Source organism: Mercenaria mercenaria, chromosome 6 (assembly GCF_021730395.1).
Source record: "Mercenaria mercenaria strain notata chromosome 6, MADL_Memer_1, whole genome shotgun sequence".
In the NCBI taxonomy this organism is placed as follows: domain Eukaryota; kingdom Metazoa; phylum Mollusca; class Bivalvia; order Venerida; family Veneridae; genus Mercenaria; species Mercenaria mercenaria.
In genome coordinates, this window is record NC_069366.1 from 76613914 (window position 1) to 76628797 (window position 14884).

Sequence of the window (14884 nt, forward strand, 5' to 3'; positions counted from 1 at the left end):
TTCATTAACAATTGGACCAAAAAATGTGGCCTCTTGAGTGTAAACAAGCGTTTTCTTTGATTTGACCTAGTGGCCTAGTTTTTGACCCCACATGACCTAGATTACAACTCATCCAAGATTTTATGAGAATAAACATTCTGATAAAGTTTCAGGAAGATTGGAGCAAAAATATGGCCTCTAGAGTGTAAACAAACTTTTTCTTTGATTTGATTTGACCCCAGACAACCCAGATTCAAATTTGACTTATATTTTATCATGAAAATTATTCTGATCAAATTTCATGAATATCAAGTAAAAATGCAGCCCATATTGCACATACACAGGTTTTCTTTTATTTGACCAGGTGACCTAGTTGTTGATCCCAGATGACCCATAATCCATCTTGGCCTAGATTTTATCAAGACAAACATTCTGACCAATTATCATGAGTTTCGAACTTAAATTGTGGTCTCTAGAATGTTAACAATATTTTTCTTTCCATTCAAATTAAAATAAAGGGAGGTTATTTGTCAAAAATTCATTCTGGAGTTGTCTACCCTAATCGTCTGGGTCCACTTGATCACATAAATGAAATTCGGAACCAATCATGTAAGTAGTTACCAAAATATGTTCATTTTAATTAAAGACAAAGGGAGGTAATTTTAAATAAAATCAGTCCAGAGTTATCTACCTTGATGATATGAGACCACCTGAAGACATATAACTGAACTTTCAAATCAATCACATACACATGATTAGGACTGGTGAAGAAAGAAAATTGTAAAACAATGTGAAATATAGCAATTTTTGTAAATCAAGGGCACATAACTCTAGTCCTACTAAACTGATTTAGCTCTTGAATCTAGTCCATGATCTTTGAATTATACACATTCCGTCTAAATATTATTTGGTTTGGTAAAAAATGAAGTTGCATGAGTGTAAACAAGAGAAAATATAGCAATTTCTGTAAAATCAAGGGCGAGTAACTCTAGTCCTAATGGTCAGATTTCACTCACGATCGAACTCATTTGAGATCTTATGCTCATACACATTCTTTATAAATATGATTTGAATTGCTGAAGGAATGAAGGTGTTATGGTGTAAACAATGTAAAATATAGGGATTTTTGCAAAATCAAGGGCCCATAACTCTGGTCTAACTTGTCTGATTTGTTCAAATTGAACTCATCCAAGATCTTATGGCAATACATATACTATGTAAATATGTTTTGGATTGGTGAAGAAATGAAGGTGCTAGAGAGTAAACAACGTAAAATATAGTATTTTTCGTAAATCAAGGGCACATAACTCTGGTCCTAACAGCCAGATTTTGCACATAATCGAACTCTTCCAAGATTTTGAGCTCATACACATTCTTTTTAAATATAATTAGGATTAGTGAAGAAATGAAGATGCTAGAGTGTAAACAAAGTGAAATATAACAAATTTTATCAATCAAGGTCACATAACTCTGGACATGTATTCTGATTCGATCTAACCCATAATCGAACTCGTCTCAGGTCTTGTGCCCAAAAACATTGTGATCAGGTTTGATTAAGATTGCTTTAAAATTGCGGATGCTAGAGTGTAAACAAACTAAATGTGAACGGACGGACGGACGACGGACATTCATCATTTCTGATAGCTCACATGAGTCTGAGCTTAAAACAGAATAGTAATTATTCTATTTTTAGTATCGCTCTTTTTGAATTAAAGGGAGTCTGGATTGTCTGTCCAGTTTTGTGCAAAGTAGATGAAGGAAAGATAAATACTGGGGTACTTGAGAAGACTAGTTGGAAGTCGCGGTAAGAATGGAAGAGGACCAAACATTTTGAACTAAACGACTGAAACTGAAAAATCTTTATTTGATGAAACGCCTAATTTTACACATAGTATATTCGCTAGCGTTGTACTTTAAATTGAAAAATTTATGATAAAATATATACATAATGGTATCAAACAATGAAAGACGACATATTTGACAAAATAATTATACAGACTAGTGCAAATTACAACATTGCGAATAAAGCATACGTCGATCACACTACATAGTAGAGTATACTCGGCGTTTCTACCTTATTTAGTCCACCAACAGAGAAATGATTCAAAGCTTCTAAAAACAGTGTTTTGAGCTTTTTCTTAAAAGTGTCTAGATACTGAATTAGAATTTCTCGTGTCTACTGGTAGTTTGTTCCATAGTTTCGGTCCTACAGTTTGAAAACTTCTATCACCTAATCTTTTACGTTTGTTAAATGGTACCTCGTAACAACCTGTAACAGAGTCTGACGACCTTAAACTACGCCTTGGTGGTTGTTCCAATAATAATTCAATCAAGTAAGATATAGCTTGGCCGATTGAACAGTTAAAATCTTAAATTCAATTCTAGCTTTGATAGGAAGCCAATGTAGTCGGAACAAAGCTTGTTTTGAACTGTCGTACTTGCTGAGTCTTAAAACGAGATTGTAATGCATTTCACAGACCTATTGGGCGATTTGTTTTGTTACATGCTTGGCCTTAATCCACAACACAAGAATGTATTTTGTTACCAGCGTCAACATTAAACAATTATGGTAAGAGTTTATCCGTAATGGTCTGACATATTGATTGGTCTGAAAGTCTCCAAATGTCACATCTGTGTCATTAGATATCATTTACAAGTTAATGATAACAGTTATTGCTTAAGGCCCGTTTCTTCAGACTTTTTAAAACGAAATGTACAAATATGTGCTATTTACAGCATTGACAGTGTAGTAATGAATACTAAATATTTCTTAATAAGATGGCATTTTTCATAGTCATGTTGTTTAATATTGTAATATTGTTCATTTACAGTTGATGTTCTTTTACCTATAATTTCGTGGAAAGAGACAAGTTAAGCCGAAAGCAAATGATTCATTTAAAGCAAAAAGAAAATAGCGTCACAAAATGCTTGTGCAATAAGACTCGGTGCAACAGTGAATTGTTAAAATATTATTTCCCCAAACACTGTGATAGTCATTGATCACATTGATTGTACAAATACTGTAAGGCTATATAGATGATCCTCCAAATACAGGATTAGTAATTTCATTCCATTTCTTTCTCGGTGCGTCTATGCCTACATGCTCTGCAGTGTAGATTACAGAACCAGAACCAGCGGCGCCAAGTTAAGAAATTTTATTTTCGTTTTTGTAAGTCAGAAATCTCACAAGATAATCATATTTATTGGAAGTCCTTGTAAATTTTACTTTTTACATGCTGTTTGATCATAAATAATGTCAATCTTTGGAAGAAAATCCATACTACTGCAGTACTGTCATATAAGCCTTTAAATAGGTCTATACACTAAGCAAAAAGTGTAATCCCTTGTTTCTTGTATAACCACTGGGTGGTGTTAAACATTATTTTGGTTTAACTGAATCAAAGTATTAAAATTCATCACAAAGTTCAAAAAATGCTACGAGTTTTAGTAAGCGTTTTTATAATTTAGGTTCCTACTAACCAATTGTCTTGTAATGGAGTTTCAAGTAAAATGGTGTTGGGAGCATGAGGTGTCTTTAAGTTACATATTTCATATCATCTCATAGACATAATTTTTCAAATTGAGAATCGATTTATTTTATTCTTTTGTTGCGTTCTTCGCTTCCAAGGGATCTTCTTACAGATTTTTAATACATTCGTAGAAACCAGTTGTAGAAATACGAAAACATTATGAATCTGCATCACTATTTAGGATGCACATGAGCATGTAAATAATGTTTTATCCTTAGAATCATTAATTTGTTTAGTTCAACTGGTCATAGAAAATTATCGTAAGAGGCGACTAATAGGGTCTTAACACTTGGTTTTGCTGTAACTCTGTGATTCCAGCAGGTATGCAAATTTTGATTCCATACCTCATGATTTTATTTCGATGTAAATGAGATGTGAAACCAAACTTTGTAGTCCTGTTTGCCGCCATATAACCTATACTGTGTTAGTGCGCCATAAAACCCAAATAAATAAATAGAAAAATATCTAATAAGAAGTATGAAAAGTTGTCTTCATAGAGTCCACTTTGCACTACCTCTCATGAACAGTTTCAAACAGACAGAGTCTGCTATTAATTTGCTGGGTTGCATTCTAAGTTTTCGAAGGATCTTCTTACAGATTTTATTTTCACAAACTTCCTAGTCTTCTCACAAATATAGTTAAAGTTAAGCACACGAAAAAATCTTAATTAGCTAACAAGGACTACCTCATTTACATGAACATAAATGATCAAATAACAGTTTGTCTTCATTAACAATTTCCCATTCGTTAATTGATTCTTTTAATAAAAGCAGTGTGGGAATAGCATTCAATAGCGAGATTTTTAATATGTTGTTTTATACATGGTTTCACCAACATCACCAGAATTGTATCACTATCTAAACAATGAAATATTTTCAGAATATGTCTGTTAATATTGATGAGTAAAATATGGAGAAAATTTTAAAAAGTGTACAATTAAAGGAGTATCAAAATAACAAAATGCACTTGTATAATATATCACGTTTAAAAGCAGTTTTGTAAGAATGTTGTGAATCTATCTAATAATATCTAGTATTTTAAAGATTAGAAAATCCCATCCGAGATTTGTTCAAACACTTGGTTTCAGAAGACCTATATTATTCTGTTAACCACATGAACCTTATATTTAATTTATCCAACGTCCATTCAAGCTAAAAATCTATCTCGAATCTCAAATTTCTTTCAAAAATACGACTCTATTGCAGGAAGTAAGAAGGATTTGATTTACACTGCAACCGATCATTGTAATATTTCAGGTATCCATATGTAAATGAAGCTTATCCATTATCCTTGCTTCTCCTGTTTTGCTTTAGTAAATTGATACAGAACGTAAACGACTTATCATTTAACGGATTTATTACGTCAATAAATATTTTTCCTTTTATTATGGAGCTTGCGCTGCTTTTACTATGGAGATTGCGCTGATGCAAAGTAAATGAAATCCTATGACATTTGATATCTGTTTTAAATATGCACGACGCAAATAGCGACGGACTAACGGAAAGACTGCTATCAAAAGATTTTTTTTGGTGTGGGTGCGGTCGGTTGGCGGGGATGGGAGGCAGCAAAAAAATTGTAAATAGAGCTTCGTTCCATTTAGGCGACGAAATGCACACAGATCATATTTTTTCGTAATATTCTGATCTACGCCTGCTTGTTGTAATCCTAGCAAAACCGCAAACGTCTGATATATTTCCTTTGACTTTCACGTAGAAAAGAATCTTGTGAAACATTTGCAAGCAAATTCTACGTATCTGGTAGGAGACTTTATGTCGTGCTATCGTCTACACAATAATAAATTTAAGAATTTGTTAACTTGAATTGTCCAAGTACGGATTTTCTTTCATTTCGCCAAACAGGGTTGAATTCAAACTTTTTCAACATATTGACACTTAAGATATCTGAAGATACAAGCGGAAGAGGGCTTCGTGATTGGCAGTTGTTGAGCTGTTACCATGATAATTTTGATTAGACAGTCCAGTGTCTTTTAAACATGGTGGGATTTATAGTCAGGTTACGTGTGCACCATAAACCGGTTTAAGCTCCCATGTCTTTTAAGGCCTACCCTTTCTAAGGCGATGTGCCATTGTATTACTTCGTTCAGTTGTTTCGTTCTCGTTTTTGTTTTTTATAGTTTGCATTGTCTGTGCATGTTTATGTACATGATGATCACATATTATACACGCATAACTACACTGTTATAGGATTGCTTCACTGGAGGCTTAGTTTTGGTACGTGAATTCCCCTTCTCGATGTTTGTCCTTTTTTTCTATTTACAGTCATACCGCTTAAAGGGATCACAAAGTGTTTGGTTTCGTCGTGACATGAACCAAACGCTAGCTTGTGTACAATACAGTATCGTAAGTTGTCGATCGTACCTGTATTGGAAAACAAACTTACCTTTCATGTTTTTGAAAATTACTAAAATAATCATGATATCTATATTTTCAGCTCAATCAGAAGGTGAGAGGACTGTAACATTGCAAGTAGATGGCGAAGAGTCAACGCTAGAATTTGTACAATCAGAAGATTTTCAGGTAAATTACATTATTATAAGTATACATGTAGCTCTAATTACAATATGAACGGTGGGAAAAATCAGCTACAGGTTTTACCCTTGCCAATGATCACTGGCCAAAATGCTCCTGTTACAATCAACTACAGTTTATTTCAGCGGTAAGAAACTGTATACAAAATGATTCCAGGAATTTTAAGTGTCTTCATTTAAATTTTAAAGTTTTCACATAGTTATTGTTACTTTCATATATTTAATACATTGCAACAAATATTTGTTGCTTATTCATAAACCTGAACCCATATAATAAAAAAATGACTCTCGAGCCATTGGATATGATATGATATTCACCGGAAGAAAGCAATAAATATTGACATTTTCCGGTGAATATCACATCATAGCAATGGCTGAAGAGCCAAAAGTTGAATAATAGTTAATGCAATGCAGCACTTTGTAAGGCACATTGAATAAGACATTACATACAGTTTAAAACATGAAATATATTTTAACATCAATCTTCAGCAGTTGTCGTGTTTCTGTTTAAGGTAGTGGACTTGTAATGACAGTTGGAAATTTCCGTTTGTTCACGTATTCTCCTTATGCGATTTCTGCATTCTCCGGTTGTAATAAAACTAGTTTTTGTACGTTACGGCCGTAATAGCATGCACAGTGCAGATTAATGTTACCTGTCAAGAACCTTAATCTTATTTATAGTTGCCACTGGTAACCCATATGGGCGCATAAAACAGTTTGTGAACATTTCATTGCTTCTTTGGTGTGTAAGGTGTAAATTTACAATCACGGGACTCTTATTGCAATGATAATTATTAAAGAGGAGCGATGCATCGATCTCACAAGCCCTGGTTTCGTAGTCAGATAGCGTATCCACCGGACCAATGCGTCCGATGTTCTTCTACAGTGATAGATAAATAGGTTTGAACAGTTTTAAACAAGCTGGCGGCTTGTTTTAACAACAGCTTTATTGTTTTGAATGGTAAATTATATATACATCCTGTGCGAATAAATACATTCAAATCTAAAAGGCTATCCTTGAATAAATGGAATGCCCCAAAGCAAGGCGCTGGGGTTGTGTGTTTTCACGATAGGTATTGAGAAGATAGAGGTAAAGCAACGTTTTTTTTTTTGTTAAACGTAGATAGTCGACGAAAGTCTCTACCTGGAATGGATTGAACAACTTATTTCCAGCCGAGTCCACGGCAAGCAAACCGAGCATGCAACATTTTCGTTTCTGTCGTGTTGAGCGACCTGTGGAGTTTCCACTTTTTCTATTTTTTATATTCACCTCACCAGCATCAAGTCTAGGCCGATACTGCTGGAAACAGTACCAATTTAGGTAAATCACCCAGCATTGAACACTAGTCTGGATATCAGCCGCGGCGGGGAATCAATCCCGGACCGCTGGCGTTGTAGTCCAACGTACTAACCACTGCGCCACTGACTCCCTGATTTAACACCTGTTATGCCCGTAGCATCGATCCAAATACGGGGGTACCATTAAGTTAAAAAAAAACGGTTTTGAAGGTTAATAAAATATATGAAAATAACAATTCACTGAAGTGTAGAACGCAACTGAGCAAATTTAATTAAATCTTGATTTGAGTCTGTTCATAAGTGTATATGAAATGAGAAATACACCTCTCACCCTATAAACGTTATACTTTTGATTTCTAGATGAATAAACTGAAACGTAATGGTACAAATTACTCATGCTATATCTTTTTAACCTGTACAAGTTCAAGACAAAGTAGTTCAAGATACACGATACAAGAAGCTTTACGTCGGATACAATATAACAACATAAGCTCATGAGCTTTTTTTCGACAAACATATAAAAAACAGAGATTAACAAAGATTAAGCAGGTACAAAGGCCGACATGTGATTAAGAATGTCTAAAACATATATGGCAAGTAAAAAAAAAGAGATTTAGATTAAACTGTTAGTATCTATGAAAAGGTTAAACGTGTACATAATTTCATGAAAGCATAAGAAAAAGTACTAATAAATAATACTTATAATAAATAGTTGGAAGCACATCATGCGCATATGAAAAATAGACATTGAATAACATATTACTAAAGTAGACATATTAACAGATTTAAAATGCTAAGAAGGTGCTCCTTGTGAAAGTAAAAAGAACAAAAAAGAATAAAACGAAATATAATGAACACAAAAGTAATCAGATCAACCGGCTCTTACCGACCTTTGCATGTGTAATCTGTCCAACCATTCTACTCGTCCAATTAACAACAGATAGGCTTCTCTATGGCAAATAGAAACAAGTACAATGAGCACAAATGTCGGACCGCCTGAAGTACACTGACAAGTATATAAAATAGAAAAAGTGGAAACTCCACAGGTCGCTCAACACAACAAAAACGAAAATGTTGCAGGCTCGGTTTGATTGAGCCCGTTCATGGACGGTAGTGGAAATGCATGCTACCGTCCACGCCCTTTAGCCCCGGGTTGAGCAAAACTCAACATTTACACATGCTAAAAGTACAAAAAGCAATTTAGAGACATCCGCAGATGTGTTCATACGGCGGTGCACATGGAACCTTCAATGCTACACTAGTGTGTAATTCCATGAAAAGCGGCGTATGGTCCCAGTTAAAATAATGGGTTTGCCCTAAACGAGAAAACAATGAGCAAAACTAAACAAACTAGAATTTAGAAAGGGGATCTGAGGTTATGGAGCCTGCATATCACAGGAATTGCCAAAAGACAAAATTAAAAAGCAGGCACCATATCCAAGGGGTGATTAAACAATACCCAAAGCTATAAAGCAAATAAAGTTAAGGAAACAGGTACAAGTTTAAGCTTTGTGCAATAAACATTATTACATATTCCACAGATTATGTTCTTAAATTAAAGTTAAATATCAGATCCTAAAACTTAATGAATACAAAATAAGAGATTTTTAGACATTTTTGATCTACTTAGTTGAATTCCTGTGCAAAGGACATATCAGACTTCTTAAACAACATACTACTTTTGATAAATAACTATTGCATTTAATTTAACAGTGTTACTAGAAATGTTTTTGCCTCGTATCAGTTTCTATAGATTGTAAAGTACATAAGACTAAACTGGAGGTAAATGTTACATCTGGAAGGAAATTGCCAGATTAAAGGACAACACATTATGTTATCAAGTGAAAAGTAAATAAGTTGTGTCTGATAATTTGACTCGTTCTCAAAATTCAGTAACCAGACTAATCCAGTGAAAACACCGTACCGTTAAGCTAATGAAATAATAAAGAATTCGCATTTTCCTCTGTCCTTGGTAAAGATACTGTGATTAAATAAACTCTGTTTCTGGTTTTCTATCTGTGAAATTCAAACTTTGCACCGATACAAAGGCATACAAGGAAGTTAATGAGAGGTCATGAAATGAAATTGTCTGCTGATATACAAGTAACATAACTGGAATATCAATCGTTTATTCTTAAAGATATAAAGATGAGGATATTTTATAGCACCCAGCGATTCGAACACGCAACAACGTGAAGAATGCATAGAAAGATCACATATAATTATAGCTTAAATAAGCCATGTAATACATAATGTGAGGATTGTGTTTACAGACATTAATCGTTAGAAAATCAGTTTGAAGAAAAAAAGTGAACAGCATGGAGGCTCTTTTTTTCCTGAAATTTCTTGTAATGAACAAACGTATGTGTCTGATATTTCAACCCTATTATAATTACCCAGTATGTTCATTTCTTATGATCCGAATACTAAAACTAAGAGCTGTTTTGATACTCGGTAAATAAAACGATCGAGAAATACATTTGTATTATTGTTTTAAGTGTCTATATAGACTTCCTTAATATTTTAAGAGCGCTTCTTTCTTTTATTATAAATATAATTAATATATAATATTAATTTATGTGGACCATGAGGACATTCCTTTTTTTAAAGCAAAAGAAAAGTAATTGCATATGACAAAATTAACAACCCGATATATTTATTGTAATAATGTAATCTTAAGAATTGTTTGGCTTAAACATATTTATTTCGTAATGTACATTAATGCATGACAACTGACAAATATATACACAATAGGAAAAGTATTGGGACGATAGAATTAACTAAAATAATTCCTCTCCTTACAGATGAATTACATACAATAATGGCAGGCACTGAATATACGATATTAAATACATTGCATAGCTTCATTTTGGAGCAGTAGTAATTAAAAGTAGTAACTATGTCTGGTTTAAAAAGGCGCTAGTAGTTTTACCTATGCAACTCTTTACTGGAGTATGAAATTACTACCAAATTGCTAAGAATTGTTTAAATGCGCGGTTAAAACATTTATGAAACATGTAACATGCAGTTTGTTACAAAGCCTTTGTAACGAACGAGTACCACTTTAGTTAAAACATTATAATATCATATTGGCAGAGTTTAGCAATTTGAGCGTTACCTTTTATCACAGATGAATATTTTGTCTACTTCACCAGCAATTCTCCTAGTTTATTGCACTTGAAAGTTCATTTTGAATAAAATTATCAAAACTTTAAAAGGACCTTTGATATTAGAGACAATAATTTCTTTCATTTTGACGTATAGCAAGAACTGTTTGTAATAGACTGAAAAGTAAGCAACTATTTTCTTTGAATGAAACTCCTGTTTGCCAACACCGTATCAAGAAATTGCCATAATTAAATAAATAAAATAACAGTCTGAGGGTAACAAACACCATGACAATAAATTAATGATCATGTTTCAATAGGAATTAAAAACTTCAAAACTTCTATTACAATAATCTTCTATACAATATATGATGAAAATGACAGAACAATCTTAGTAAACCGGTTGTTAATATTTTACGTGCATTGGAACTCTCAAACCTGAAAAGTCCAACAATTTTTAGAAAATTTCAACTTTTCACCCAACTATATTCCCACTAACATCAGTTACCATCATCCATTTTCTTACATTCCGCATAACATTTCAATATAACTACATAAAAGAAGCAAAATACTGACCATTATTCAGAGCGAAAGACTCATAAAATATTTCAGCAAACAATGGCTGTTTAAAAGAGTTCAAATAAAGTCAATGCACAGAATTACGCATTTTTAAAATACAAGCTGTTAATTTTGCGCGGTAACTGACACTTAACGCCATGACGTCAGTGACGTTATTTTAAGGCAACAATGTTTTGAAGCGTTTCTGCGGCAATTTACTCATAACTTCTGCATTATTAAACCATTAAGCATCAGATCGGAGACAGGTTCGTGATTTTTTTTCTGGAAGAATGTATATACAAACACATTTAGTATGTCGTAAACCTCGTCGTAAATCGTCACGTTAGCTTCCGGTTTGGCATGCATACATACAAATATTAAGGTAACCCACCTCCTTAAGTGATATCTTTGTAATATCACTGGACTGATTACAGGATGTCATAAGGTGAATTTAAAATATCTTAAATTCGCTTTTGAGTGTAAAAATAATACATTTTAATATGACTAGGCAATGCTTAAATCATCACAGCAGTAGTATATTGTCGTCACGTCGATGTGACATTTAGCGCCATGTACGCATCGAGAAATTTCGCTTTCAAATTTGATCAAAAATTTTACTTAAGAACACGACTAAAACGAAATGTTATATAGCACACTGTTAATTTACACAATGAGGTGGTAATTTACTGTGCAGAATAATTCGCCATCATTTGCGCTCTAACTGAATTATTCCGCAAGACGTATTACCATTAATACTATTTCCGATCCAGGCGGAGTGTATAAACATAGGCGCTTGACGACCTACCATTTGGAAATATACACCCACGAAGAAACAGTTCTATCACATTTGGTCTAAATTTTGCAATAAAAGATGAATAAGAATCGAAATAAAGTATAGCAAAATCGGGTTACAACACTATTTATACACTGCGGCGTGTATACATCATACGAAATAATTCACTCGAGCTACGCCCTCTTAAAATTACTACACTCGACGTATAACCGCAAATCGTGAATATATAGCTTTAAAACACTATTTTGCTGTTATATTAAATCATTTCTTAAATGCTCTTTTTACGTAAAAAAACTATGTATTATTGATATTCGTAAATCGAATTAAGGATATCAATAAATCCATTTTTAGATATCCGATAACATTAAATGATATTAAATTAAATTCTAAATGATTTTAGGAAATCATTAAATCGAATTAAGGATATGAAAAAATATTCGTATTCGCATTTATCCATTAAACTGTGTAGACATAACTTGCTAGTCTGTTATTGGTCAAAACTATTGGCCCTCGGTTCTACGGACCTCGGGAAACAGTTTTGACAATTGACTGGCAAGTCATTCAATATGTGCTAATGATTATTGCCTCTTTTTTGTACCTGTTAATTGATATATTAAATAAATGACCTAATAAAGATTTCACAATCTGTTTATTATAATCATTTCAAATACTGATTGTATACCCGATAACTTAATATAAACTAATATGTTTTTCCTGCAGGACTGATATAAAATTATATCTCTTAGTTTAGGGTAAAGAACATTTAAAACGAACAATTGATTCAAAACTGCATTTGATTACGCCGTGTGTTTTAGTTTTTCATTTGTTTTACAGGACCAAGAGGAAAGTTTTCAAATTGACGGTTTTGTCGTTGTTTACTGCATCACAGAGAGAGCTACATTCGAGATTGCAATAGATCTGCTGAAGCAAATACGGGACGAAGTAGGCTCAAATAAAGCTATAATCCTTGTTGGTAACAAATCCGACCTGGTTCGTAGGAGGACCATTAGTCAGGAAGGTAGGTTTGATAAGTAATAATTGCTGCTAAGATGTTGGACCAAGTTATATGTAATGTATACTAACCTCAAGACAATAAGACTAAAAAAGTGATCCAGATCATAGAATCATTAGGGTATGTAGGTAAAGGTAATATGTCAGATATGCTTTTCATATTGTTTGATTAATTCAGATAGCTTTCTGTTTGCAAAATCTAAACTGTTCAACGTCTGAAGGTCAGATTACGTACAAAGTGTTAATATTTTCCCATTTTTGTTTAATCTGTAATGTTTATTTTTTTAATTGTTAAAATTGATATCCACAAGATTAAAAAGTCACCCATGATAGGATGCAAATAGAAAACTGTCCGCGCAATATATCTTAAATTTCTATTACACTGAGAAATACTAACATTTAATACGATTATTGTTTCGAAGAAAAAATCGGGTAGTCATCAAAATTACAGCAAGAACAATTAAAAATTTGAACACAATAAGCTTCAAGCTTTCATCACAGACAAACTGATATTAATTTAAATAAACAAAAAATGTTGTTTAGCATTATAGAACTCATTTTTCTATAAACGTGTGTTTTTTATTCTTTTTCAGAAGGACGGTCTGCTGCGGATGCATACGGTTGTAAATATATTGAACTTTCTGCAGCACTTAATCATCATGTGGATGAACTACTTGTAGGTATACATAAACAAATAAAACTGAAATCTGAAGCTGACAGTGAGGAACTTGAGAGTAAAACTCCCAAAGCGAAAGAGAGAAAGAGGTCATTCAAGAGAACTAAACGGTTTCTGGAAAAAGTGTTTCTGGGACACAGTGGTAAAGACAAGAAAACAGAAAATTTGTATGTAGAATAAGTAGTGGCAATAACAGCCGTGTAAACAATCAAGTTTTCAATGACTGTTAAATATTTAAACGGACATTCCTCAAAATATAATTTTCTAATGGTACATACTTTACATCCGTACAAACTAGAGTATTCCATAGTGTACATTCCTGAAGGTGAAAAATACCTAAACCGTAAACAAGTATTTTCGGCAATTACTATGTGCATAAAGCTTAAAATGTGAATTTATTTCACAACTGCTAGGATTTTCTTCAGTTATGACATGTGTATATACGTTCATAGAGTGCGTGTGTGTTTGGGAATATATTGTAAATATCACAGAAACAAAGGCAGTTACTTTAAAATGAGTCTTTGTACTGTTAGAAGATATAAGAATTTTAGTAGATTTATTACATAACAAGTGACAGGTTAAAAACGAAAGTTATACAGAAAGATAGTTATTACTAATTCGTGCAAACAGTTTATCAGATGCCATCTGAATAAAATCCTGTGTTGAAATTGAGTTTCTATAAAATGCAAGACTTGGACAAATTTACTTTGCTGGCTGCGGTGACTTTTGATATCTCTTTTGTTAAACAATATGTCAGTACGCATGCCTTTAAGGCTTAATTGTTCTGGACAAAGAACATGATATATGCACGTGATAGATTGATTTTAGAATGTATTTGGTCCTTGTAATAAATAGGATTAAATTATAAATGAAAAAGAACTAGAAATGAATTTGCTGTTAGTCGTGTAAAATAGATACGTCTTTTTAAAATGAACAAAAGCTTGAAATATATATCTCTAGCAGACTTGAGTATGATATTCATGAGATATTGTTATATTTTGTTTTTCGTAAATAAAATATTAGTACTACATATAACCGAAGATACTGTTTTACAGTATTTATTCAGACAGGCAACAATAACATAAAGTTAAACTTTTGCCGGCTTAAGAAGGGTCATTATGACTAACATACTTCACACATGTATCACTGTGGATTTTGATCAGTTGGTATGTCTGGATGAAAACGGTATTTATCTTTTCTATCCTTTTTAATGAAAACAATATGATCGTCTAATATATCAGATTTTACTTACCAAGAAAAGCGGCTTATTAGAAGTAACATGAATCAACTTATCACTTTGCAGTTGACATTTCTTTGCGTAGCAAAAATATCTTGTTAACTGCTTGACACATGTTATAAAATTTAATATGGATGCACGCAAAC

The 14884-nt window shown here is 32.9% G+C and overlaps 1 protein-coding gene across 1 annotated transcript in view; it reads left to right on the forward strand.

Annotated features, from left to right (window-relative positions):
* LOC123548475 (uncharacterized) overlaps positions 1 to 14548 on the forward strand; it is a 36716-nt gene extending 22168 nt beyond the window's left edge. The window contains exons 2-4 of the mRNA XM_045335777.2: positions 5961 to 6046; positions 12649 to 12832; positions 13419 to 14548. Coding sequence (XP_045191712.2) covers positions 5961 to 6046; positions 12649 to 12832; positions 13419 to 13681 — 533 coding nt within the window. The 3' untranslated portion in view covers positions 13682 to 14548. The remainder of the gene's footprint in view (positions 1 to 5960; positions 6047 to 12648; positions 12833 to 13418) is intronic.
* The last annotated feature ends 336 nt before the right edge of the window (positions 14549 to 14884 follow it).